Here is a 27,396-nt window from a genome sequence, read left to right as displayed (position 1 = left end):
GTACATGTACCTACACCTGTGTACATGCATGCTCACGTGTGCCCACATACCCATACATGTGTACATGTGTGCCCATACGTGCACAGACACACAAACGCAGGCATGAACATTTGTACACACATGTAGATGCCACCAGACATGTGTGTGCATATGGATGTAAGCATGTACAACTGCATGTGTACACACCCCTAACCACATAGGGATAAGTGTGCATACATACATGTGTGTACATGTGCCAGCAGCACACTTGCTGCAGCATGCACAGCATGGACATGCACACACAGCTGTGTGACACGCACGTGTGCAAGACACCCACACAACACACACATGCACAACTGAGAGTGACTTCACACATCTTGGCTGTAGCCTGCGGCCATCCCGCTGCCCGGGGTTGCCATGGCACTGTGCCCTGGCAGTGTGTGCACGCTGTGTGTGGCGGTTCCCCTGTGTGTGAAAACGCGTGTGCCAGCCATGTGTGTGTGCGGGGATGCGTGTGTGCCCAGGGGGAGCCTCTGTGTGACCATACCTCCCATGTACCTTCACATACAGCACATGCCCGTGCAAGCCTGCATATGCCCCTCCAAGCCTACATGCCTGTGGGATACCGATGGCTGTGTGTGCCAAGTATGCCATGTGCGTGCCCGAGTGCGCCAAGTGCAGAGTGCCCGTGCATGTCCAAGCGTGCAGCACGCCCGTGTGTGCCGCGTGTACCCGTGTGCCCGCGCGTGTGTGTGTGCCATAGGCAGCCCGTTCTCCCGCCGTACCCCGTGCGCTCTCGCCCTCTGCGGTGCCCGCGGTGCCCCCGGTGCGGCGAGGCTCGGTGCTGCGAGGCGGGGCGCGGGGAGCGCGGCGAAGCGGGGGGCGGAGCACGGCGGCGGGGGCGAGAGGCGGCGCCAGCCCCCACCGACCTCCAAACTTTCATTAACTCGGCAGCACCGGCGGCGGCGGTTCCGGGCCTGGCGGAACACCGGCAGTGACACCGACACCGGGCTGGGCGCGGCGGAGCGGCGCCCCCGCGGGCCCACCCGGCGCGGCGGGAGGGGCCGGGCGTCGGCATGGGCACGGTAAGGGGCGCGCACCTCCGCCGGCACCGGGTGCCCGGCCCGTCCGGCAGCCGGAGCAGCGGTGGGGATGGGACGGGAGGAGGAGTGGGTTGGCTGCCGAGCAGGGATGAGAAGGGGACGAGGGCGGCGAGGGCCTCCGGAGCGGCGGGGTCGGGGACATCGCTGGCGGCACCGGGAGCGGCCACCCGTCAGGATGGTGTCGGGAGCGGAAGAGCGGGATAACGGGATGCGGGGCGGTCCCGCATCTGTTGCTCTCGCGGCACGGCGGCGCGGTGCCGGCGGAGCGCGGGGGCGCGGCGCGCAGTGCGGGACCACCGCCACCGCTCCCGGGGACGGCGCCGGGCACCGGGGCGGCCCGGCTCGGTGACGGGCCGGGGGGGTTGGCGGTAATTTTCCACGGGCATGTGCCGGGGCGGGGCGGCGGAGCAGCCACCACGTGGCGGCTGATGTAACCGGGCCCCCCCGCCACCGTACTGCACCGGGCGGCGGCGGCGGCGGCGGCGGCGGGAGGGAGCCGTGCGGCCGGCGCTGCCAGCGGGGCCGCCGCCGAAGACGCCCCCGCGGGGCGGGAGGGGAGCATGGCGGCGACAGGCCGGCTCGCTTCCCGCCTTCCGCGGCACCGGGGAGGCCCGGTTGCTGTGGGCCCGGCGGATGCTGGCGGAAGAAATGGCCTCGCAGGTGGCAGCGGCTGCACCGGTGCACCGGGCCGCCCTTCCGCCGGGCGAGAAGGGACGGGGGCTCGCTCCATCCTTCGGTCGGACGTCCGTGGCCTTCTGCTGGGTGCCGTGCGCTGCGTCCCCGAGCCGAGGTGTGACATGCTGTACGGGAGCCCCTGTGGGTGCCCAGTTGTCCCCATTTCCAGGTGTTGTCACCCGTGCCGGCTCTAGGTACGAGCTGCGCTGCCCTCTGGTCTGTCACGGCATCGCGCTGATGTGGGAGAGCCACCCCGTGGCACCAGTGCTTTGCAACCTCGTCCCTGCTGGGCTGTCCCAGGGGATGATGCAGCTTCGGACATCCTTGCATCCGTCCCATTGCCACACCACCCCTGGCTTCCCGCTCGGTCCTTGTCAGGCCGGGAGCCAATGCCAGCGGCACCTGCGGTGCTCATGGAGGCTTATCAGCACCTGGCAGACCCCGAGGGGAGTGGCAGCCGTCCGGCCCCTTGGGCACTCCCCCTTCCCAGGACACGTTCCCGGCGTGAATTCAGGGCCGCAGGAGGGAGGGCAGCTTTTGGCTGGCTGGCGGTAGGTGTGTGATGGGGAGGAGGTCTGCCAACTGAGCCTGCACCTCCCACCTTTGAGAGGTCCCTGTGCCATGTGAGGAGCCCGGTTTGTGGCAGTAATGACATGTCAGCTCCCCTGGAAATGCAGGCGCTGCCGAGGAGGGCATTGTCAGTGAGGTGCAGCATCTGCGGTATCTGCCCGCAGCAGCCTGTCTGCGCTGGAGGGGCTGGGGGCTCACGCCACAGCCCCTGCATTCCTGCCCTTATCTACACTGCCCAAGCGCCTTCCTTATGTCTTAAGGTCTCTGCTGATTGCTTCAGAGTCATGGCAACCTGGGGATAGGCCCTGGGGTGTTTGACTGCTGTTGGTGGTGGTCGGGGACCCTCAGTGCAGGTCAGGGGTCCTTCAGCCAACAAGGGTACTGAGTACTGGTGTGGGATCTGCAAACACCAGCGCTTGTTGCACAGACAATCAAACCGGTGTTTTGCAAGAGCGTCTGTCCCTTCCAGTGAGGTCAGGCCTCAGTGTTCCCCTGGGGCCTCCAGCAGCCCCAGGCTGGGGCGGGGTGAGGGCCAGGGAGACAGATGCCCGTGCCCGTGCACTGTCCAGCAGCACCTGGCACCCGGCAGAGCCCAGCGGCTCGGCCCCCCTGCGCTGCACGTGCATGCGATGCACCGGGGCAGAAGGCAATCGTTTCCCATCTGTGTCCTGCGCGGCAGCTGAGCCCTGCCTGGCCCCGCTCTGCGCCCAGTCCCGGCGCTGTCGTGTGCTGCAGCCACTTCAGCTTCATCTCTCGCTGGGGGAGAGCTCAAGGGGCCCCCGCTCCTGCCCGCGGCCCCTGACGCCCACCTGCCGGGGGGCCAGCAGCCAGCTGTCCGCAAGGTCGTCTGTCCACACCGGGTAAATCTTTAACTGCTTCTTGGGAAACACCTGAGAGCCGCTGCTCGTGTGGGTGCCAGGGGGTTCAGAGACGCTGCAGGGGCTGGGAGCCAGCAGAAGGAGACCCCGCCGCCAGCCCACCCTGCCCCAGGCACCGCGTCCTCCGCCAGGAGTCCTGCTACCCAGCGGGAAGGTAGAGGGGAGCGACCTGCCTGGCACAGCCCCCTGGTTCCTGGAGGGAGGGGGAGGCCTGGGATGGGGATGTGCCCGCCCCACCAGTCACATCTCTCTTGGTGTCTTCTCCCCTCTACCCAGCTCGCTCTGCCGGTGGATTGAAGGACACTAGTGCTGGTGCCGCAGCCAGCGTGACAGAGAGCAGGCAGGCACGGGACCCTGCACGGGACCAGCACCGTGCTCCAGCCTCCAGGAATGGCCGATAAGTGCAGCGAGGGGCTGCTGGTAAGTGCAGGGGTGTGGGGAGTGGGCTGGTGTGCACCACTGCCTCGGGGACCCAGAGAGCCTGGCACAGGCAGCAAGACACTGGGGCTGTTGTAGGGCTTGGTGTGCCCTCCTGGGTTCTCCAGTTGGGGTTGTGGCACCATGGTGCTCCCCCAGCATGATGATTTTTGGGCTGATGCTCTCTCTCCATGAGCCTGTTGCCTGTGGGGCTCTTCGGGTGTGGTGTCTCTGTGTGCCTGGAGATGCTATCGCCGGTTTTCAGGCGCCCTGCCCAGCATTATCACCCACCCCAGCTCTGCAGGCAGGCAGTTCTACAGCCTGCTGTTCAGCAAAGGGTGCAGGTGTTCCTCCAAGCCAGGTGCCCCCAGAGGGGCACACTGTGGGTGCTTCTCCTTGCCTTCACCCAGTGGGCTCTCTGAGGATGGTGCAATGGCAGAGGAAGGTTTTCTCTGGGCACCGCTGTAGTGCCTGACATCCATCCTCAGGAGCGATGTGTTGCAGGCTGCTGTGAGCTGCTGTGCACTTGCCTGTGCCAGGAGTGGATTTGGTGTTCTGGGCAGATGTGGGATGTGCCCACTGCATGTCTTTGCTGGAAGGCTGTGATGGCCCCATGCTTTTGGCAGCTCTGGTTCCTGTGACGGGATGCTGTGCTGCCTTGGGCAGGTGAGCCCCAAGGCTAGGCTCGGCAGTTTCCCTTTTTCCCAAAGGATAGGAGCTGAATGCTGAGATTGACACGGTCACCGGGCCCTCCCCTTCCCGGGGGGCTTCCTGAAATAGCTGCACACTCCAGCTGGAGGGCTGGGAGCCAGGGTTTGCCTGGGAAGCCAAGAGCCGGGGAGCGGCATGCTCCAGCAAGTGCTTCCAGCATGCACACAGTTCCTCTGCTTGTGTGTCCCAGCGTGGCCCCGCTGGCTGTGCCTGCAGCAGGGAGCCCAGCGCCCATCCTGCCCCCAACAGAGGAGGGCTTGGGGCAGCTGGTGGGATAGGAAGGCAGATTTCTTCTGGAGAAGCCCTGGGCTGGTAACAGGGAGGTGCTGAGGATATATCTGGGCACAGTCAGGGGTCTGTCATGGGGACACATTTCTGCACATGGCTTTCACCATGGCTCCATGCTGTTGATGTTTTCTTGCAATGACCAGAGCAGTCAGCATCGTGCTGGGGCGAGGGCTGAGCCTGACGCCCATCTCAGGAGCCAGCCATTGGAGAGCCCACCCACACCCCATAAATCTTTAACCTGCTTCTCAGAAGTACCTGACCAGCCCACCCCAGGGCCGGGGTGTCACATGCAACAGGGCCTGACACGTGTTGTGTTGGCCGCCCTGGCTCTCAGACCTCTTTCTGGGCCTCCCCTGGTTGCAGGGTGCAAGGATACCACTGCACAGGGCATTGTGCTATGGGGTCTGTGGGGAGAAGGGTAGTTTCCTGTGAGAGCATCCCTGCTCCTGAAGTATCCCTGTTCCCACATCCTGTGAGCACCAGGAGGAACTGCAGTGGGCCAGGTTCTGACTACTGAGCTGCCTGAGTCCCTGGGAAAGGAACACAATCTCCTTGGCCTGCCTCCAGGGCCCTGCCAGTAACCTCGTAAAGTTTGGTCTGCAGGTGCAGCTCCCAGTCCAGCCCGGCTCTCACCATGCAACCCCTGCCCAGCATTGTGTGCAGTGCCTGGGGCTGGACAGGTTTACAGTGCTTGCTGTGCCCCACCTGGGGAGGGACAGGGGTGATGGAGGCAGCAGGTGGGTGACATGCAGCTGTGCCTCAGTTTCCCCACCTGTCACCTGAGGCCTGGAGAACAAGGCTGATGTGTACTGCTTTTGCAGGATCTGTGATTTTGGATGCCTCTGTGAAGCTCTGAATGCTTCCTCCAGAGCAGGAGGCAGTTGGGAGGGGCTGTGCCCACCCTGCTACTCCCAACCCCCAGAAATGCTCTGATTGCAGATACCCAGGAGAGTGTGGGACAGCTCCAGGGGCTGGATCAGTCCCTGTGTAGCTGGGCAGAGGGGTTCCCTGCGAACCACAGGGGAGGGTCTGGCTGTCTCTCCCTCCCAGGCCTTTAAGGACGTTTTGTTTTGTTGTCCTTGGAGTGCTTTGTTCAGACTCCAACATTGCCAGTGGCTCCTGACTCCCGGGGCTGCCTTGCTGGCATGGCCAGGCAGCCTTTGGCTGCAGCCTGCCCAGTTCAGGTAGGTTCCTGCTGCCACCCAAGAGCACCCTGAGCACACACTGGGGCGCTGCTCCCCCTGCACTGCCGGGGGAAGGGCTGGGGGGTCCCTGCCCATTCCAGACACCCCCAGCGGCGCGGTGCCACTGACCAGCGGCAGGAGCTGCGGAAGTGGCTTTTGGCTGCGGGAGCCCTTCCCGGAATACCAAGGGGCAGGGATGGGGGGGCTGGCGGGGGATTTTTCTGCCTGAACGCCCCGGGAGAATCATGTCTGCCCTGGTAGAATGGGGCCGGAGAAAGGCAGCCCTGTCGGGAAGCACTCGGCTACGCGATAGTGGCACTGGGACAGGTCCCTGGGCATCCTCCTACCCCAGTCACCCTGCAGCTGTGGCAGGGGCTGGAAGACCTGTGGACCACCCCCCTGTCTCTCTAGTTCAGCACCACGAGCCAGCCAGGTTGGGGACCAGAATGCCAGGCTAAGTGAGGATCCTTTGTTTCTAGCAGTGTGCCTCCATGCATCTGGCTGTCCCCTCTGTCTGCTGGCTGGGCTGCCAGGGAAGCAGCACTTTGCTCCCACAGGGCAAGGCTGGCAGAGGGTCTGGCATCCCCAGGACAGGGCGGTGGGTCCTGCTGTGATGTGCTCAGGCTGCTCTAAGGGGCAGGGGATGGATGCAACGTGCCCAGGGCAAAACATGGTGCTGGCACACAGGTGGCCCAGGCAAAGTGTTGCAGCTGAACTGGGTCATGGAGGGATGCTCACAAGGTGCCCACACACCTTGCAGGCTATCTACGCACAGAGCTGCCTGGCTGTGTGTAGGGCAGGACTAGGCTGGGCTCACTGGGGTTGGCACAGCATGAGGTGGCTCTTGGCTTGCACATTTTGGGGGAGCGTGGTTGGGTGCTGCCATCCCATGGGTGATGCATGTCCCAAGCTACTGGGTGGCTGGTACAGGAGGGGACAGGAAGAAGCCCTGGGCGCTGGCATGTGGGAGGTGGAGTGCCCACCCCGCACACGTGTGCTGTTCACGTGTGCGCCCTCGGCCGCTGCTGCCGGACCCCAGATGGTCGCCCGAAAGCGCCGCCCGTCCCCCCGCCCTCCGCGCGCCATCATGCCTCGCTGCCGCTTTGGCCACGCTCCCCAGCCGGGACACGGGGCTGGCAGCAGCTGGGGCACCCCAAGCCTGGCTGCAGGGCACCCTCTGCCCGGCCTCCTGTGGGACACAGCACCCCACCAGGGTCCCACCTCGCGCTGCAGAGGGGTGAGCTGGGAGGCTGTGGGGTGCCTGGGCAGTGAAGGGGTCGTGGCACAGCCCTCCTGCCAGCCAGATGGTCCCCCTGGGGGCAGTGACCTTGTGAGGGTTGCCATGGAGGCCCATGATGTCACCAACAATATGACGTTGAGTGAAGTAGCATGGCACCAGGCTGGGGATGTGCCAGCGGAACGGCTTGTCCCTGTGTCCCTATCCCCAAGCAGGGCTGTGCCCTCTTCCTGCAGCCCTTGGATGCCCAGGGTTGGGATTGGGCTGCAGGGCCAAGCTGCTGTGTGGATGATGGGCATAGGGGCGGGAATGTATGTGTGGGGCTCGGGATGTTGAGACATGGAAACAGGGGGCTCTGAGGGAATGTCATCCTCTGCTATGCTCCAAGAGCAGCTCCTGGCCCCGGCCAGACGGGCAGCGGTGCCCGCAGGGAGGGCAGTGCTGCCCACTGGAGCGTGCAGGGCTGTGAGCAGCTGGACCCCGCTAATGAGGCCTCATTAAGTGGGACAGGGCTGAGCCCGCTGTGCAGCCTGCTCTGCCTTGCCTTGCCTTGCCTACCGAGCCAGGGAGGGCACCTGGTTTGTGGGGGTACAGCTCGTGGGGGGTAGCAGAGCCCTGCAGTGCCTGCGGGCGGGCCGGGCAGGCATGGTGCCAGGGCAGGTGGCATGGTGGGGTGCCGGTGCTGCATCAGGGCGGGCAACAGGGGGCCGAGCCTGGCTGGGAGGCAAGGGGGGAGCGGTGCCAAGCGCTGGAGGCAGTGGGCGGGGGAAGGCGGGAGGGCGGGTGGCTGCTGCTGCGCCGGAGCCCGAGGTGCCAATGAAGCTGGGGACTCCCGGAGCCGTCCAGCCTGGGCCCCCGGATGGCAGCTGCGAGCAGCCAGGCCCCCTCGGACCCTCTCAGCAGGTCAGTGGGCAGGTGAGAGCAGCGTCTGGGGGGCAGAGTGGGCGGCGGACCGAGCGGAGCGGTGGCCATGCCGGTGCTGTCCCCCCACCACTCACGGGTCTCCAAAACCCTTTGTACTGTCTTTGGGGTGGTGGCTCTGCAGGGGGAAGCTGAAGCTGTAGATTTGTGCCATGGCATGCTGGAGAGGTACCCCCACGCCCTACAGCCTTTGATGTGGTGTGCTCCAGGGAGGGAGGGGAGAGTATGGCACCAAACCCCTCCACGGCCTCAGCTGTGTTGGGAGCACGAGGAGATTGCCTGACAGTTGTGTTTGTTATCCCTGGAATCTACTGATTCTGCAGAAAGGGTGCGCAGCACCTGGGTTGCAACTCAGTGATGCAGGGGCAGAGTGTAGCAAAGATCCTCCTTGTCCCCCCTCCCCTGTTCCCCTTCATGGGCATCGGTGAGCAATGTCAAAGTTTGCCCTGTTTCCCCCGTGGCACCCCAGGGCAGTACTGGTGGCTCACAGAGCAGGCTCAGGGCTGTGTCTGGGGCTGGGCAGCCTTCAGCAATGAGGGGTGGTGAAGACAGTGTAATACTCCTGGGAGGTCCTGCAGTTTGGGCGTGCCCCTCATCACTGCATTACCCCAGCCCTGGGACTGTCCCCAGCGCCGTGCCAGATGCCTTTTCTCCCACAACATGTCTCTGCTGCAGTGGGACAGGGGCAAACATGGGGCTGAGCAGCAAAGAGAGAGGGTAGGGAGAGTTAGGATGTGCTGGTGAGGCTGGCAGAGTCAGGATGCACAGGGCACAGTGATCTCGGATGCAGGGATGACACTTGTGGATTCATTACCCCATGCACCAGGGATAAGGAGTGCGGGGCCTGATTATAGGGCCCCCTGCACCCAGCATCAGTTGACAGTCAGCAAGGGTACCCAGGACACCCTCTCTAAGTGACCCCATCCCTCCATCCCTTGGGACTCCCACCTCAGTCTGGAGTTCATCTGCCTCCAACATCCTGCACCCCTCTTTCTTGCCCTGGAAGAGCCACTACTGTGGAAATTATGTAATTGGTGTATTTTTCAATCTTCCAGCAGCCCCTGCCTAAAACAGCCATGAGTTTGTTGCCATCGCCATGGCAATGAGCAATGACATCAGGCTGATGACATCAGGGGTACTGGTACCCTCTGCTGGCATTGCAGGAGCAGCCCTGATAGCCCTCGAGTTGGAGGCTGCAGGGCATCCTCTGGAGAGATTGGGGGTCCCTCACTGGTTAATGGGGGCTGGATAAGGTTTGTGCCCCACAGAGGGCTGGGCTGGCATACCCCCATGTGGACAGTTTGAATGGGAAAAAAGAGGAGGGGGTTCATGCTGCAGATGCCTCCCTTGAGGACATCCCTTTCCAGTAGAGACCCTGCCACCATCACAAGCTCACCAGCCATAAATCAGGGCCCCTTAGGGAAGTGGGGCGCATCCGGGCACCCCAGCCAAGCTGTCATTGTGTGAGTCGATGCTGCTTAGCATGAGAAAGACCTTGGTGCCAGGCAGGGTGATGGATGATGCCTGCTTTGCTGGACTGGGGAAGTTTTGGCCGTGATGTATGGGGGGTTCCCTGGGGAAGGGGGAAGAAGGATGCCCTGAGCACCCCGAACGTCCCCTTTTGGGATGTTTTGGACATTCCCTTTTGGAACTTCCCTTCTGGAGACATTTAGGGTGTCTGTGGCATCCTTCCTCCACCCTGATGTTATCACCCAAGCCAGGCTTGCTTTGAAGCTGCATTGGGTTACATGCACAGAAAATTTGGGGCCTGGGAGCAGGACCTGGTCCCTCCAGAGACTGCACTGTTGCTGGGTGGCCGCTCTCCCTTTGCATTCCAGCTCTGTCCCGTTCCCATAGCAGGGAAAGGGGGGGAGTTTCATCTTCCCTGATGTCTGGATTCTCTCTATCCACCTCCTTTTTTACCATGTGGGGTTGGGAGGGTGGTTAATGAGTGTAAAGGACAGGATGACCTTCCTAGATTTGGGGAGGAGGGGTGTAGCGAGCTGATGGGTGAGCATGCAAGTGTTTGCGCACGTGTGCTCGCTTGTGCATGCATGGACACACATGTGGCTGCCCCTTATTGGGGACAAGTGCACCAAAGCCCAGTGCTGCAGGAAAGGAGGAGGGAGCAGCACAGGCCTGGCAGTTTCATTGCACTGGTGCCAAGCAACTCAAATTTGGGGTGCTCCGTGAGGCTTGGGAGTGAGGGCAGGGTCACCTGAGCAGAGCGATGGCTTGGAACAGGGATGAGCCCGTGGGCACCAGGGCTCCTGGCTGAAGTGGGGCCATAGAGTGTTTCTGGTCTCCTCACCAGACCCTTGGTCAGGGAGGCTGGAGCACTGCCCTCACTCCTGCTGGCTGTGCTGCTCATTAGGAGCCTCGTTAGTGCGAGCAGCTTAATCGGAGGCTTCCCGATCGGATCAGTCTGCTCGAGTGGGCAGTGTGCCCTGGCATGGGGACACTGCCAGCGTCCTGTCCCCTGCTTTGGGCACCTCTGACTCCTGCTCTTGCACAGCGCCCACAATAAGACCCTCTGCTGGGAGGGAGGTCCCGCAGCACCTGGAGCTGCCGTGAGCTGGTTCCTGACGGCCCGTTGGCTCACAAAGTGGGGTGGGGGCGCGCCGGTTCTCGGCTGGGCATTGCAGGTATTGCCCCTGCACCCCTGCCCCGAGTGCCCTGCGCTGCCTGGCCTGTGCTGCTCCCCCCGCGGCCCGCGGCGCGTGCGGGCCCCGCTCAGCAGATGGCTTTGTTTGGCAGCGCCGTGCCGGAGTCGCTGGGCATCACGTCCCGCCTGTGCCGCCCTAATCAAATGACACGGTTAGGTGCACCGCGCCTGCTGCCCGCCCCACCGGCCTGAGCAGATCCAAAGTGACGGCTCCCGGTTGTGCCCGCTTGCTGCCGGCCTCAGCCATTGTGGGGGGCAGCTGGGGCAGAGGCAGGAGGTGGGCATGGGCGCTGGGGTGTCCGTGGTGTTGAGACCAGCACTGTGGAGTTCCAACAGGCTCCTAGGGCTGCTGCCCCCTGTGCTGCTCCTGTGGGAGCATGGGTGCTGTGGGACTATGGACTGGCAGCCAGCACCCTCGCCCCATGCACTCATCCATCACCTGGCCTCAGGTGGGGAGGGCTCGGGGCACCCCTGCATTGCAGAATGCCATCTGCCCTCAGCCTAATGTGCCAGAGCTCCACAGCATCCATGCAGGATATTAGTACGACCCCAGGGCTGTGCTGGGACAGAGCCATGGGGTGATGGGTGCCATCCCTGCTGCGGTGACAGGCACTCATCAGCTTTGTTGTTGTCGTCCTTGGTGTGAGCTCACATTGTGTGGCAGTCTCACAAAGCGCCTTTTCTTGCCCCTTTCTGCCCCCCTGCCCCCCCAGTCCCCTGCAGTGAGAGATGACTGGGCACTGGGGCTGCCCACCCAAGGGACCCAACTGCATGGGACCCCTGTGAGCTGCCCCAAGCACGGTGTCCTTGCTTAGTGCTGAGCTGGCAGCAGGACCCTGACTGAAGCAGGGTGCTTTTTCCAGGCCCCTGCCAGCTCCAGTCACTGCACATTGAGAGGGGCTTCTGCTTCAACCCGGGGGTCCCGCAGCTTCCCTCCCAGTCATGGGCAGTGGCCACCCAGCAGGACCTCTCTCCCTGGGTGCAGGGAGGGGGGGCATGAGAACAGAGGCCCCTTTGTGCTCTGGCGCCTGGACCTGCTTTGTATGAGTTGCAGGCTCTCCCTTTGCTGCAGCCGGGCTCTGGGCAGAGCCATTCATGGGGGGGGCCCACACCGCTGCCCTCCCCCTCCTTGGCACTGCCTGTGCGTGGCGGGCGGCGGGGACAGGCAGGGGGGCAGCATGGGGAAAGATGCCGGGGACCTCCCAGCCCTGCTCGGCGGCTGTCACCCTTCCAGTGGGGCCAGCAGGGGGGTCCCCAATTGACACATCCCATGGCATCTCTCCGCAGAATGGCGCCGTGCCCGGGGAGCAGGGCAAGCAAGAGAAGAGCGTCAAGCGTGGCAACTGGGGCAACCAGATCGAGTTTGTGCTGACCAGCGTGGGCTATGCCGTGGGCCTGGGCAACGTCTGGCGCTTCCCATACCTCTGCTACCGCAATGGGGGAGGTGGGTGTCGGGGCCAGGGGAGGGGGGTTCGTCTGGGCAGATGTGGGGTGAGCACCCCGGCCCTGAATGGTATTTCATGGGCTAAATGCAGGGTATGGGAAGAACAGTCGTGCCTGTGGTTAGTGCTCACTCATCCTCTGGTTCCTGCTCACCAGGTGCCTTCATGTTCCCCTATTTCATCATGCTGGTGTTCTGCGGCATCCCCCTCTTCTTCATGGAGCTCTCCTTTGGGCAGTTTGCCAGCCAGGGTTGCCTTGGCGTCTGGAGGGTTAGCCCCATGTTCAAAGGTAAGGAGTTGCCTGTCCGTACTGGCACAGGCCAGCATGGGACACCTGCTGTCACAGTGCCCGGCAGCTGGCATGACCCTCACACACCACGGGGTGCATGCACACCTCTGGCACATCACACAGCCCTGTGCAGGCACCTGCAGCTTTTGCAGACGTGCACGCGCATGCCCTGTGCATAGATCACAATCTGCATTGCACTGGTCCCCTGTGCCCATGCCCTCCCTGGCTACGCTGCCCTGCACAGCTGCCTGGCATCCCTTGCACGCATTACACGTGCCCCTGTACACGCGCTGCATCTCCTGCGCAAACCCTGGCCCTGCGCTGGCATCCACTGCAGGCATTACACACACATCCCTGCATACGCCACACGTGTCCCCAGCACATCACTCTTGCAGAGGCCACTTGGGTCCCCTGAACACACTGTGGCATGTCCAGCTGTGGGCATGCTTCTGCAGTCCTCTCCCTGGCCCATAGGTAGCAGGTGCTGTTGCCACATGCTTGCCCTGCCATGGCTGGACCCTGCTCCAGGTGCATCTCCTGGCTTACCAGTGTGCTCTCGTGCTGCTGCCTCCCCTGGCCCACACCTCCTGCAGGCTGCCTGCCAGGTGACATGCCCACAATGTCACGTCCGAGTGCAAGCAGCCCATGCACCCATGCCCTGCACAGTGGCTGAGCCTGGGGTGCACTTCCCTGTGCTCATGTGGCCTGTCACATGCCACCAGATAACTGCAGGCCTAAAGTCACCGTAGCCAGGAGTGACCCCCCACCCAGTTGTTCTCTCAGGCTGCAGACCCCAAGGGTTTGCCTGCAGCCTGTACGCATTGCCATGTGTCCCAGGGGACCCTTGGCGCCACTAGGATCATTTGGAGGTAGAGGATCCCATGCACAGTGCTCCTCACACCTGTGGCAAAGCCAGGTGCTGAGCTGCAGCTTGGCTGCAAGGCTGCTGACAGCATGGCATGCAGCCCACTCCTCCCGTGCCACAACCCCGGTGCTGTGCGCCGTGCCCGTGCCGCCGCACCCTGCCGCTCACCCCTCCCCGGTGCTGTTCCCAGGCGTGGGCTACGGGATGATGGTGGTGTCCACATACATCGGGATCTACTACAACGTGGTGATCTGTATTGCCTTCTACTACTTCTTTGTGTCCATGACGCGCGTGCTGCCCTGGACGTACTGCAGCAACCCCTGGAACACGCCCGACTGCGTGGGGGTGCTGGACGGGAACCTCTCCAGCCGGGCTGCCCTCAACATCAGCCAGCTCCTCAATACCACGCAGAAGCGCACCAGCCCCAGCGAGGAGTACTGGAGGTACCAGGGCCTGGGCTCAGGGATGGGGGAGGTGGGGATGGCTGGGCCCCACTGACACTGCTGCCCCCTCCCCATACAGGAGGTATGTGCTGAACCTGTCGGATGACATCGGCAACCTGGGCGAGGTTCGGCTGCCCCTCCTGGGCTGCCTTGGTGTCTCCTGGGTCGTTGTCTTCCTCTGCCTCATCAAGGGAGTAAAATCCTCGGGGAAGGTACCTGTGTGCTCCCTCTCTGGGCCCCTCCTGGGGGTGTGGGTGTGCCTTCAGGATAGGTGGCCATGTCCCCTCTAGGCATAGCCCCACCCCTACTGGGAATGAACCTCCCGTTGTGGACATGTTCCCAATCCTTTCTGGCCACAACTCCTCCTCTTTTAGCATTGTCCCTGCCCTCTATGTGCTCCTCCCACTCTGGGAAAGGCCACACCCCTGTGACCTGGCCGCACCCCTTCTGGACACAGCTCCTCCCATGTGGCCATGGTCTCACCTCCTTCAGGACAGTCCCTTCTCTGGACCATATCCTCTCCTCCTGGTCTGTCTCTCCACACGCTGGACCATAACCCCCGTCCACAGCCACACCTTAGCCACACCCGCCTGTGTCCCCAGCCCTGCCCCCATTCCCCCTCACTGAGGTGCTGCCCCACAGGTGGTGTATTTCACGGCCACCTTCCCCTACGTGGTGCTCACCATCCTCTTCGTGCGCGGCATCACGCTGGAGGGGGCTGTCACTGGCATCATGTACTACCTGACACCCCAGTGGGACAAGATCCTCAATGCCAAGGTGAGCAGGGATGAAGGGTGGCAGGCAGCCAGGGCTGAGCGGGGCTGGGGGTACAGCACTGACCATCCCACTGCCACAGGTGTGGGGTGACGCGGCCTCACAGATCTTCTACTCGCTGGGCTGTGCCTGGGGCGGGCTCATCACTATGGCTTCCTACAACAAGTTCAACAACAACTGCTACCGGTGAGTGCCCGACCACAGTCCCCCAGCCCTGCCACTGCCCTCATGTCCACTGCCAGCCCTGACTCCTCTTCCCACAGGGACAGCATCATCATCAGCATCACCAACTGTGCTACCAGCGTCTATGCTGGCTTCGTCATCTTCTCCATCCTGGGCTTCATGGCCAACCACCTGGGTGTGGATGTCTCCAAGGTGGCTGACCATGGGCCAGGCCTGGCCTTCGTCGCCTACCCTGAGGCCCTCACCTTGCTCCCAATCTCGCCACTGTGGTCCATTCTCTTCTTCTTTATGCTCATCCTCCTGGGGCTGGGTACACAGGTAGGTCATGGTGGGGCCGGCATGTTCAGATGGGGTGGCATGGTGGGGCCAAGGTGGTGACATGCTGTCCCCTCTGCCCCCTGTGTAGTTCTGCCTGCTGGAGACTCTGGTCACAGCCATTGTGGATGAGGTGGGCAATGAGTGGATCATCCGCAAGAAGACCTTTGTAACGCTGGGAGTGGCTGTGGCTGGCTTCCTGCTGGGCGTCCCACTCACCACGCAGGTACGTGACCAGGGGACTGTTGCCACGGGGTGCCATTGCCATGGCCACTTTCAGCAGCCACGTCCACTTTGTTGCCTCTGTGATGGTACTGGCAGACAGGGCCTGGTCTCGCCATGCCAACACTGGGGAGGGTACCCAGAATTGTCTCCATGCTGACTCTGGCATGAGGTATTGCCCTGCCAGCTGTGGAGGTGGTGGTGTCCCAGCTGCATGTTGCCAGCACAGTCAGTGTGGTGTGCTGTTGCCCTGCCAGCAGCGGTGGTACCGCAGGGCAGCTGTGCCAATGTGTCTGTCTTCCAGGCCGGCATCTACTGGCTCCTGCTAATGGACAACTATGCCGCCAGCTTCTCCCTGGTGGTCATCTCCTGCATCATGTGTGTGGCCATCATGTACATCTATGGTAAGTGCAGCTGCCTGCAGCCAATCGGATGTAGGGCTGATCCAGCCAGCCAATGGGGAAGGGTTTGCCCCAACAGCTGGCCAATCAGCAGGTTGCTCTGCGTTACATAGGGGAGGCTGTTGCCCAATCAGGAGCTGCGGCCTCGGGAGGCCCATGGGTCCCACCTGATGGCGCTAGGGCTGGAGCTGGGTGGGCACTGAGGGGGCTCAGGTCACCACCAGGGCTGATGGTCACTTTTCTCCCCAGGGCACCGCAACTACTTCAAGGACATCGAGATGATGCTGGGCTTTCCTCCCCCACTCTTCTTCCAGATCTGCTGGCGCTTCATCTCACCTGCCATCATATTTGTGAGCATCACAAGCATGGGGCCTTGGGCTGTGGGAGGAGGGAGTGAGGAGCTCACCTAGACATGGCACTCCCTGGAGAGGAGGGTGCTGGGCTCAGGAGACCAGCAATAGGGTAGAGTGGGGAAGTTGTGGGGGTACAGAGCAAGCTGGCTGCTCCCCACTGGCTGATCCTGCCTATCCCTTCCCAGTTCATCCTGGTCTTCACAGTGATCCAGTATCGGCCCATCTCCTACAACGACTATGTTTACCCTACCTGGGCCATCAGCATCGGCTTCCTCATGGCGCTCTCTTCCGTCATCTGCATTCCCATCTATGCCATCTACAAAGTGTGCCGTTCTGAGGGGGACACACTGCTTGAGGTGGGTGGCCAGGGGCTACACCCCTTTGTCTGTGTTCCACCTGGGGCTGCCATCAAGGCTGTCCCTGACCTCACTGGAGCTGTCAGCAGTGACCATGTGCAGACAGCGTGCATAAGGCACCACGTTTGTGTGCCTTTGGAAGCTGCTGGCATGTTGCTGCAGACTGGTGCAGGGGAGCATGGTGGGTGCTAACCTTGCCTCCATCCTCTCCCTTTCTAGCGCTTGAAAAATGCTACCAAGGCAAGCAAGGACTGGGGCCCAGCTCTGCCAGAGCACCGCAGCGGGCGCTATGCCCCGGCGTTCAGCCCTTCCACCGAGTCCCACCTGGAGGTGCAGCCCCTGCAGCCAGAGAAGGGCCAGAGTGAGGCAGCGGCCGCATCCCCCGTGCAGGGCAGCAATGGCTCAGCCCACAGCCAGGACTCCAGACTGTGACCCCCCACAATCCCCGCACCCCCTCTAACCCCTCTTGCACCTTCCGCTGGCGGAGCCTGGCTCCGGGCGCACCGGACCACGGGGGCTCTCAGCACCCATCCCCGAGACCCCCCCACCTACTGCCGGTTAACCCCTCCCGCCCCTGCCCCCCGTGGCGTTTGTTAACCCTCGTGTTTACGGTAACCTTTGTGCTCGACGCTGGGACAAGAGAGGAGGGGGCGCAGCCCCGGGAGGGCTGGGAGCCAGAGGCACTTTGCAGGAGCCTTGACCTGGGGGTATGCACAGGATGGGGGGGTGGGATGCTTCCAGGCTCCCACCCCCCCTTCCCTAAGCCAGGCAGCCTGCCCTGCCATGGGGCACCCTCCTGACCTTCCCATGGGGTGGGACCAAGGTTGGGCATGCCAGTATTGCCTGTGGCCTGTGTGTGCACAAGGCCATCATGGGAGGGGTGGGCACTGCAGGGACCCCCAGCCTGGGTGCACACCCACTGTGGCTCAGAGCCTCCTGGGTAGTCACACCCAGGGCTGCTGCCAGGCACGAGGCCAGCACAGGGAGATGGGGGCAAGCATGCTGCTTGCACCGGCAGGGGGATCTGATGGCACAAGACACAAGCACTTAGAGCACACGTGTGTACGTACACGTGTGTCCCTCACAGACACAGCATGGGCACAGATGTGGCGTATGTGGGCACGCACATATGCACAGTACGCCGGGGCTGTGCAGGCAGTGAGCTGGGATGCTCCCCTCCATGCACCCCTCCACCCTGTGGCCCCACTGGGGTCTGTGGGTGCCCTTCTGGGTGGCTAGGCATCGCCTACAAAGCTGGGCACAGCCACAAGCAGCGTGGGCACAGCCCAGTGCTGCTGCCTGCCCCACAGTGGGGCAGGAGGCTGGGGGAGTACTAAAGCCTGGCCGGGGGGTCACCAGACAGGGATGAGGTCCAGCTCTCCCTGGCAGCCCCAGCACTGGCAGGGGAGGACCCTCCACGGTGCTAAGGGGGAGCAGGATGGACCAGCCTCCCCCAGCTGCTGCTTAGCAAGAGGTACCAGCGGAGACACGAAGGGCTGCACCAGCCCACTCGCTCCGAGCCATCTGGGGATGCTCAGTCCCCAGTCAGTATTAGTGGAACAGGATGCACTGGCAAAGGCCGGGGCGGTTTTAAATCTGTCTTCCAGCTCCAGCCAAAGGGCTTGGAGCTCTTGATTTGGGGGGGATGGGATGAGACCCTTCCTACCCCGCTTGCTCCCCTCCCAGCCAGCGCCCTGTGCTCCCTATGTTGCAGCCCCGAGGCTGGCACAGGGACACGGCACAGCTTGGCACGGTGGCGGGAGGCAGCGGGCGGCGAGCCCCAGCAGGATGTTCCAGCTCCCCGTCCCGAGCCCCCCGTCGTGCCGCGGCGAGGGGCGCAGGTTCCCGCATGGTGCCCGTGCCCTGCCCCTCGAGTCACGCCGCTACTCTTCACCTCTAATTGTTAGCAATAACGCGCGCGTCCCTGGGCAGCGCCGCCTGTGCCAGTGTCCCTGGGCAGCGCTGCCTGTGCCAGTGTCTCTCCTGGTGTAGAGTTCTAAAGTATCCTAGATTTTAATGAGATTTATATTCCTGAAGTTGTGTCCTGCTGTGCCCTTCTTTGGGAACTATATTGAGGGGAGGGAGGGGTTGAAGAGTGGGGGACCACACTTAATGGGTGGAGCTTTCCTCTCTGATGCCAGGTATTGGCACTCAACAGCCAGCTAGGTCCTGGGGCATTCTCCTTTGCCCTACCTGGACGTACAAAACCAGCTGGAGGTAAGACACAGGATGGAGCATGGGCTTATCCCTGCTGGAGGAAAGCATTGTCCCCAAACGGACAGGAGGGCAGCAAATATCCTCTCCTATGGCACAGTGAGGGCAGCTGGCTTTGCCCTGTACACTTTGCCCCACATCGGCACCTTGTTAGGCCTCCCTGCATTGCTGAGTGAGCTGGGGGATCCCCCAAGGGCTGGAGGGGGTGACTCAGGGGCTCTGCCTTCCAGCCAGCAGCTGGAGGCAGCAGACAGGACTTCCCCTCTGTACTCCACAATCCCACTTCCTCATCAGATGGTGTTTTCTCCCACCCCCACAAAGCCTGCCAACTTTTCAAACTTTTATTAAATACAAAACCCCCGGTCTCTACGACCGAACACTGCATTCAACGTACGCTGAAAAAAGGGTCAGACATTCAAATGTACAAAAGTCGCCGGTGCCCCCCAGCCCTGGCGAGCTGCCCTGCTCCCAACCCCACTGCTCCCAGCCCCCCATGGAGCATCAGGGGTGCTGGGGCTCCCAGTCCCATGGGGGGGCACAGGGCTCCTGCCCTGCATGGTCCCGGCCTCTCCTGCCTGCAGCCCCCTGCCCCTGACCTGGAAGCGGGAAGGCAGACAAGGGGAGACCTCAAGGAGAAGATTCCCTCCCTGCTAGAGGGGGGCTGCACCAGCCCCCACCAAGAGGCCCTGGGGGGTTCAAATCAGCCCTATTTCCCCCACCAAAGGGGTGAGGGCAGGCGCAGGCAGGGGCTGCACACACACACAGCACCTGCCTTTGGGGAAGGGGGATGGGATACAGCTGCCATCCCCCCAGCCCTGGGGAAACTGAGGCACAGCAAGGGGCATTCACTAATCAGAGGTCTCTGTTTGGCAGAGCTGAGACAGGGCCCGGCTCTAAGCACCAGACTAAAGCAGAGGAAGACAGCAAGCCACGTCTGTGTGCCCAGCAGCAGGAGCAGTGCCTGGCTAGGGCAGCAACCTCGCCCTGATCCTGTCTGCCTGGGGGCCCCAGGCTGCTCCCATCCCCAGCTGGGGCAGCAGTGGCTCCAGCGCTTGTAAAGGGGGAAGCCTGCACCCCACTTCTCACAGCGCTGGTGGGGACCCTCCAGCTCTCACAGAGCAGTGGGATTTCACCCTCCCCACCCAGGGTGCAGGCAGGAGCTGGCATGGACTGGGGGCTCCTTGCCAGGCCTGGGGTTGCCCCCTCCCTCTGTGCCAGGAGCTGCTTGCAGGGCAGCTGGGCTCATCCACCAACACACCACGTATGGGGCTGCGGTCCTGCAAACACACTCGTGGGGATGGGGGAGACAGAGAAATCCTAGGGACCAAAGGGCCGGCTGGGGGGCAGCCGTCTCCAGAAGGCAGCAGAGTGGGGAGAAAACATCCCTGTCCAGTCCTGGCTCTCGAGCTGGGGCAAAAGACGCCATGCCCAGCCAGCCCCAGGCACAGGGCTCGCAGTGACAGGAGCACTAGCCGCGGGCCAGGCGGGGCGGGGGCCTGCCGATCTCCACCGTGATGTTGGTGTACATGGGCTGGCGGGAGATCTCCACCAGCCGGTACTGCAGCGAGCTGATCCCGTCCCGCTTCATCGTCATTTTGGTGTTCTGGATCTTGGTGAATCTGGCAGAAAGAGCAGCAGGATGAGGATGGAAGGATGTCTTGTTGTAGTGCCAGCAGTGCTGGACCTCTGTGGGGGTGAGCAGCCAAGTGATCTCCCAGCGTACCAACTGCCCCAGCCCCGCGGCTCACTCACCTCTGCGGGTTGGGCTCATTGTGTTTGTCGCGCTCATGCTTAATCATGCGGTACCTCCCAATGCGGATGTCGGGCCTCGACACCTTCATGCCATTCAGGGATATGCTGGGGGCCAGGAGAAGGGTGGGATCAGTGTGTGGGCACCAGGGTGGGACATTCCCCAGCCCAGAGACCTCCAGGGTCAGACCTCAGGCAAAATAAACCTGTCCCTGGTTAAACAAAGCTGTGCCAAGCCAAGATAAGCAAAGCCAGGCCCCTCCCAGGCCAGTGTCATGACCTAGGGTGCCACAATGCCCCATGGCAGTGTGCCCAAAGCACCACTCCCATCGAGGAACGAGCAGCTGCATTCAGCCTGTGTCAGACACAGGCAGCCATCCATGCGCAGCTATCCCTCCCTCCCTGCGGCCCCTGCCCTTTACATTCCCTGAATGCCACTGCCTAGCCAGTCCCTTGGAGCCCTCCCCTGAGATCAAGGGGCGCCTGAAGCTCTTCCAGAGCTCCACACACTTCTTGTCCCCCACCCTGAGCCCACCTTGTGTGGAAATAACAACTGTGCCATGTGTCCAGGGCTCCCACAAGGGTGCCTTGCTAGTCTGGCCACTACAGGCTGTTTACACCCCACTGGCTGCACAATGCTTCCCTGGGCAGCACCATGGGGAACCCATGGGAGGTGAGGTGGCCATTGTCCAGCTCTGGCACCCAACACAGGGTGTGGGGAGACTGGGCTTTGTTCAGCTTGCAGCTGTACTGCTGCCTGCCGGCTGCTGGCAGGAATCACTGTGTGGTTGCTGCACGGCCACCACTGAAATGTTTCCAAGTTTTTAATCTCAGCCCTAGACACATCCAAGTCTAGCATCCCAGCCCCTGTATAGAGCAGAGCCCACAGGCACACCACACTGCAGGCTTCAGCCATAAGAGAGGCAGAGGAGTGTCCTGCAGTCCCCCAGCACCCTGGGAAAGGCCAGTTCTGCCCATGATGGTCACAAGCCCAAAGCCAGAGTGTAATTAAATCCCTCCCTGACATGTGGCACAGCCCATGTACATCCCCCACAAAACTGGAAACACCGGTGCTGTAAGGGTGCTAATTCAGTGCTCCATGGGGAGCCTGGTACACCCCAACCAGTCAGTGCTAGCGAGGGGCTGGGCACCTACCGATTAAAGATGTCATCGTCCTCTCCTCCCCAGCCCCAGTACTCATTGGGAAAGCCATTGATCTTCAGGAACTGGGACTTGCTCAGCCCAGAGACACCGCCAAAGTAGCCGGCATAGGGCAGCCTGCAGGTTGACAGCAAATGGGTCAGCCCAAGGAACAGGCAAACATGGAGGCGAGCACCATGGGGATCCCAAGTACAAGTACCAACCCTTCCCTGTGTCACCCTCCTACCCATGGTTCTGTCATCTCAGGTCTCTGCCATCTCAGGTCAGCAATTTGAGCCATTGACCTCATGCCTGCCCCAGGTGGTAATCAAGGGTGGCTGCCCTGATGTCATCCCAGAGAGATATTCCAGCCCTGCCTGTGCAGAAACACCCCAGCACCCCAGGGCACCCACCTGAACCCAAACTTGTCCATGCCAACAGCAAAGTGCCGTGGCTGCTCGTAGCAGCGATAGAGGTTGCGATCGTCCATGGGGATGAGATCCACGTCGCTGAAAATGAAGCAGTCATACTCCTCGTCGTCCTTGAGCGCCTCCATGAATCCCACGTTGAGCAGCTTGGCCCGGTTGAAGGTGTCTTCACCGAACTGCAGGGCAAAGCTCAGCAATGCCTGCTTGCCCACCCCAGCCCTGCCACCCCTTGCCCCGGCCCCCTCACCTGGTTGATGATGTAGATACCGTAAGCCACCTTCTGCCGGCGCAGGATGGGGTGCAGGTAGTGCAGCCAGTACTTGAGGTGGTGCTCGCGGTGCCGGAAGGGGATGAGGATGGCCACCTTCTGCCGGGGCAGGCAGTCTGGGGGGGTGTACTTGCCACCCTGGCGCACATCAGGGTTCTCCCGCTGCACTCGCTCCATGCTCATGGGAGAGCTGAACTCGATGAGCAGGCGCCCAACTGTGAGAGGGAGGGCCGGGCAATGCCCACAGGACAGGACATGGTCAGGGTCATGGTCACCTGCCGCTCCTGCCCAGAGCGGCAAAGCAAACAGCGAGGGGGACCTGCAGGGGGGACCGACACTGCTGAGGGCAGAGAGTGCTCAGAACATTTCCTAAAACAGGGCAGAGAGAGTGGGCTAACAAAACCTGAAACCAGCTGTCCTGATACACTTCCAGGCTGGGGTTTCTCTACTATTTCATGGGAAAGCCATACCCAGGGCCCATGGGATAAGGATGTCAGCCATGAGCACCCACCTTAGCCCCATGTTCAGAGTCAGAGCCCAAATTCACCCCCAATGCTCACCCAGCATGTCTCACCTAAACCAGGAGGTGTCTCCTGGCAGGGCTGCAAGGGCTTCTCAGTGGCAGACTGGTTGGTGCTGGGCTTGGTGCTGGGGGATGGGGCCTCAGCACCGGCTGGCCCGTAGCTGGGAACGGTGCCGTTGGGGCGGGACGAGTTGGAGAAGGGGTGAGCGCGCGAGGCGTTCCTGGCGTTGAAACGACTGAAAAAGTCCAGGTGCTGCGCATAGACGTCAAAATAGAGGATCATGATGATGACGAAGTGGAGCAGGCAGAGCAGCAGCACGGCCTTGCAAATCCTTTCCAGGGTCACCCCCAAGAGCAGCCTGGTCATCTTCTGGGCACGGGCAGGCGGACATGTGCGCTTGGTGGGGCAGGGGGGCGGCTCCAGCCACGGTCCTGATCCTGCCAAGACATCTCACGCTCAGGACACCACGAGCATGAGCCCCCAGCCCGGCCCAAATGACACTGGGATAGTAGGAGCAGCATAGGCCTGATGCAGATGTGAAGGGCTTGCAGGCTGGAATGCCAGAGAGCACCCCAGGGGGAATGCTGCACCTGGATCCCTGCTCTGAAGGCACAACTATGAAGATATGAGAGGTCCTCAGCCACACATAGCAAATCACCTCCTTGCCTTCCTAGGCCAAGACCAGAACAGGACAGATCCACTCCCCTTCCCTTTTTCCCACCCAGAGAGAGCATGCAGACACTTCCAGACATGCCACAAACAGCGTCCACGGGGGTTGAGCCCTTGACGAAGGCTTCACTCTCCAACAACAGTCTGGGATGTCACAAGAGCACCACAGGTGCCCCCACCTGCCGCCCCTCTCTGAGGCACCCCACTTCCCTGTTCCCCATCCTGCTCCCTCCCCACAGAACAACACCCCAGCAGCAGCACCAAAACAGGGTGGCAATGAAAGTCATGCCAGGCTGAGCCAAGCCAAGAACATCCCAGCCCCCCGAGTCAGTGCTCCCTGCCACATCCAGGGGGGTCTGGCACTCAGCCAGCGGTGCAGATCCTCTCCCCTCCTCCTGACGGTGAGGCCTCCTGGGACGCTGGACTGCTGGAAGTCAGGGTCCCCTTATCTCCCACATGATGCCTGGAGCTGGGCCAGAGCCCTGCTGGGAAGCCAGCTGGAAGAGTCACTGGAGAGCCCCAGAGAAGTCAAACCATGCGGCCTTTCCCAGCCCTGCCACAGCACAGCCATGCACCCCAGCTCCTGCCCTGAGCCCTGCCCTGCTACTCCCTGCTTTTAGGGAAGCTGCTGGACACAGCAAAGCAATCTCAAGGGACAGGCATCGGGGTTCACAAAGCCCTGAGGATCTCGGACAGGCCAGAGCTGCTGCCTGGTCCCTGGGGGAGACCTGGTGGCCGGGGGTCTGCAGCGGGACCCCCAGCAGGAGGGCTGGTAGCACCCAACAGTGCTGGCAACCGGTCACTGGCAGCTCTCAACCCTGTCCAGAGGGGCTCTCCAGGGAGCCACAGGGCACTGATGGCCACACTGGATGGGTACGGGGATCGGAGCTGATGTGTGAAGGAGGATCCTTCGCCCAACCCTGCTCTGGGGTGTCCCCTCTCAGTCTCAGGCAGACAGACCCTGGCAGGCAGACCCTGGAACCCACCACAGGCAGAGAGGTGCTGGAAAAAGCTCTGAGCCCAATGGCCCAACCATGCCTACCCTCCCTTTGCAGGATGCACAGCAGCACCCCTGTGGATAGGGAGGTCCTGGCATGTGTCAGCAGCACATCCCCACATCCAGTTTTCTTTCTACAAAGTAGCTCTCTGAAGAAAAACTGGCTTTGCTGTTATTGCTCAGACCTTCCCCCGGAGCAGTGCCTTGTCACCCCACACAGCCCATGACACAGGGACCTGCCTGCCCCCAGCACCTGCCAGAAATCCTCCCCAAACACCTGTACAGTGCATGGAGCGCTGGTGCCTCAACAGCCAGAGAGGGATGCAATAGGGAAAAATCAGAGCTGGTTATAGGGGCCCTTTGGTTTGGTCCATGAGGCAAGTAGGGAGTGACACTCAGCAAGAACAAAAGCAAAGCACTCCATCAAGCAGCAGCCACAGGACACCATGAACATGAGTGGGCTTAAACTGCTAAGGAGGGGGTTATGAAATATGATGTCATCTCCCCCCACAGCAGCATCTGTGCGGGGTGTGAGAGGCCAAAAGCAAGCTGGGGATGGGGAGCTGCTCCCCAGGGTTTCAAGCCAGTGCAGTATATGCCATGGGGCCGGTGATGCTCGTTTTGCAGTGGGTGCTCAAGCCCGTGCACTCAATCCTTCTTCCCTCAAGACATCTCAGGCCTGGGAGAAGGGAGGCACGGTGGGACCCGGTGGCCCCGATGCCCTAAAGGTGACAACCTGCAGGCCAAAAGTGGGGCGAGGGGCCGCATTCAGCACAACTAACACTCCCCCAACCCCCTAATTTTTCCCAGTCCCCGACACATGCAAAAACTTATTTAAAAAATGAGAAACAACCTCAAAATCAGTCTTTTTCCCGAGCCGGAGTGGTGCCGCCCATGAGTGGCCGGGATCGCATCCCGCGGGTCGCATCCCGGGCCTCACCCGCCCGGCCAGGCCTGCCCGCGCCGCTCCACTCACCGCGGCCTCGGGGCTGCCGCGCCGCCCCGGCGCTGGTCAGCGGCCCCCGCCGCCGCCTCCTTCTCTTCCTCTTCCTTCTCTTCCTCCTCCAGCCCCGGCCGCCGGCCCGCGGGCTCCCATGCCCGGGGCTGCGGGGGGCCCAGCCGGCCGGGCCGCCGCACCGCCGAGAGCCGCAGGGAGACGGGGCCGCGCCCGCACGCCGGCTCCGCCCGCCGCCGCCGCACCGGGCGGGGCCGCCGCCGCCGCCCGCCCCGAAGCCGCGGGCCGAGGAGGGCAGTCCCGCAGGCACCGAGGCCTCGGGGCGCGGATCCCAGGGATGCAGACACACCCGGGGGTGCGCGGCGCCTCCAGCTGCGCCGCGGGATGGCTCAGCCCTTGGCCCCAGGCGCGGCAGCGGGGACCCTCCGAGCACCGCCGGGACACCGACACAGGGTGTCCCGGCCTTTCTCCGTTCCCTGGCTCCTCGTTGCCGGAAGGCAGCGCTTCCACGGACCCACCTGCGGCGACTCCCACGCTCCCGGCCGTTGGTGCTGGCTCAGCGACCGTTGCAACCTATTTGTGGCTCATTCCCCCCCACACCACCCTTTCTATGTTTCATTGCTAGGAAACACCGGGAATCTCACTCTCCTTACCACAATGGCATCAGTGAAAGATCGTGGTTTGGTCCCACCACAAGTTCGGCCCACCACAAGGAGTTTTTGCACTGTCTGCAGCCTTTCCCTTCTGCCACCTGCTCAGCTTCCGTCCCCAGCACTTGTGTCTGTTTAGAGCAGCCCTGTGCCCCGAGCCCCCTCCTCCTGCCATGCCTGGCTGCTCACCCAAGCGAGGGCTTTCCAGCTCCCTTCAACAGACAGCCTTTCAGCAGAGAAGCGAGTGGCACCTACCCAGCCCAGCCCTGTTCCACCCCTGCAAACAAGCCCTGCTGAAAGCAGTCCAACTCTTCTCCAGCTCTTGGTTTGGCTCCTCAGCAGGTGGCATTTTTATCATCGATACCTACACATGGATACCAAAATATCTTTTAACTCCTGCTGCTGCTGGTTCTAAATGAGACTAGGTGTAAGATCCTGGAGCCTTGTTTTAGCTTTTTTTTTCTCTGCTTGAGCAGCAGGTGTTTAGTCCAAGTCCTGGAACCCAAGAGTGCACACCTAGAACCACAGGGCATTCTCACCTTATCACTGCTGGCTATGGTAGGCAGGCTGTGGGTCACCCTGAGAGTAGCCCTGATGGGTCTCATGTCCTTATAAGGGGCCTGTGGGCAAGTCTGGAGCCCATTCCCCTGCCAAAGCTGTTATATTCACAGGCATCATTGGGAGAGTGGAAAAGAACCTCACAGAGGCACATTTCTGATAGCAGATGCATTTCTATCCAGGCAGGGCAGGGCAAGGCCCATCCTTGAAAAACAAGTGGGTGAGTCTTTCAAGACAGCTGCTAACCAGGAAGATGATTAACCCACAGAGCAACTTCTCTAACTCCAGCACAGCACAGCCCCTCCAGCTCCAGACATCTCCTCCCTGAGCTTGGTGTGGGTCTGATAAAATGGCTTTGCAGCTCCCACACAGAACAGGCAAAAGTCTGCCCACATCTGACACTCTTTCTTCAAACCAGGCAGGGCCCAGTTTGTGTCCTGCCACTACACAGGTATCACATTGCTCCTGTGAGAGCTTCCAGCCCCAGGGGACATCCAGCACGGGTAGCAGAGGCAGTGGCTTGGTTTTCTCCCCCCAACTGTCATGCAACCAGGGCTGAAATTCACTGCAGCCCCAAAACTCATAGGACAGTCTGGAAGAAAGGCAGGAGAGCAGCAGATCTCAAAGGGGCCATGCAGAGACAGCTGCCCTAGTTCAAGGGCAAGAATCAGCAGGCTCCAGGAGTCTCACTGCTGCCCCAGCCTGTGGCATCCACACAGGAAAAGGACAGCTCCAAGAGTGCATCTGCTCTGACACAGCACTAGAAGATCAGTGCTTTCTCTATGAAGGTATACTGCTAGAAGAACAGTATGAGGGCCTTGTGCTGGATACAGCAGATGCAGCAGCCTCCAGGGTCTCAGCAGAGCACATGCAGAAGGACCTTGTTCTTCCCTTCCCCCAAGCAACAGATGAGCTGCAGGTCCAGCTGTCTACAATCAGCTTCCCCACACTATTCAGCACAGCTAGGGACAGG

General features: G+C 61.9%; 2 protein-coding genes across 4 annotated transcripts; one reads left to right on the top strand and one right to left on the bottom strand.

The window, feature by feature from the left end:
• Positions 1-913: 913 nt before the first annotated feature.
• On the top strand, positions 914-18,307 carry SLC6A9 (solute carrier family 6 member 9). Of its 2 annotated transcripts, XM_064720435.1 has the most exons (14): positions 914-1,064; positions 3,482-3,625; positions 11,916-12,072; positions 12,228-12,359; positions 13,415-13,667; positions 13,747-13,879; positions 14,310-14,444; positions 14,524-14,627; positions 14,705-14,942; positions 15,031-15,165; positions 15,466-15,565; positions 15,812-15,912; positions 16,101-16,271; positions 16,491-18,307. In XM_064720435.1, the coding sequence occupies exons 2-14, from the start codon at positions 3,596-3,598 to the stop codon at positions 16,701-16,703; spliced, it is 1,902 nt and encodes a 633-aa protein (XP_064576505.1). In that variant the 5' UTR covers positions 914-1,064; positions 3,482-3,595; the 3' UTR covers positions 16,704-18,307. The 2 variants fall into 2 exon arrangements, with proteins under 2 accessions (XP_064576505.1, XP_064576504.1); XM_064720434.1 differs by lacking the exons at positions 914-1,064; positions 3,482-3,625 and adding an exon at positions 7,822-7,957.
• Positions 18,308-18,811: 504 nt separating this feature from the next.
• Positions 18,812-25,420, bottom strand: B4GALT2 (beta-1,4-galactosyltransferase 2). 2 transcript variants are annotated; one of them, XM_064720437.1, is made up of 7 exons: positions 25,237-25,420; positions 22,645-23,031; positions 22,050-22,285; positions 21,788-21,978; positions 21,390-21,512; positions 20,238-20,342; positions 18,812-20,104 (listed from the first exon to the last, which is right to left on the bottom strand). In XM_064720437.1, exons 2-7 carry the CDS (start codon positions 22,958-22,960, stop codon positions 19,954-19,956), a joined length of 1,122 nt encoding a protein of 373 aa, XP_064576507.1. In that variant the 5' UTR covers positions 22,961-23,031; positions 25,237-25,420; the 3' UTR covers positions 18,812-19,953. The 2 variants fall into 2 exon arrangements, with proteins under 2 accessions (XP_064576507.1, XP_064576506.1); XM_064720436.1 differs by lacking the exon at positions 25,237-25,420 and adding an exon at positions 25,114-25,236.
• Positions 25,421-27,396: the final 1,976 nt, after the last annotated feature.

Source organism: Zonotrichia leucophrys, chromosome 8 (assembly GCF_028769735.1).
Source record: "Zonotrichia leucophrys gambelii isolate GWCS_2022_RI chromosome 8, RI_Zleu_2.0, whole genome shotgun sequence".
Taxonomy (NCBI): Eukaryota; Metazoa; Chordata; class Aves; order Passeriformes; family Passerellidae; genus Zonotrichia; species Zonotrichia leucophrys.
The sequence above is the reverse complement of the archived record's forward strand: the minus strand, read 5'-3'. Positions and strand labels throughout refer to the sequence as shown.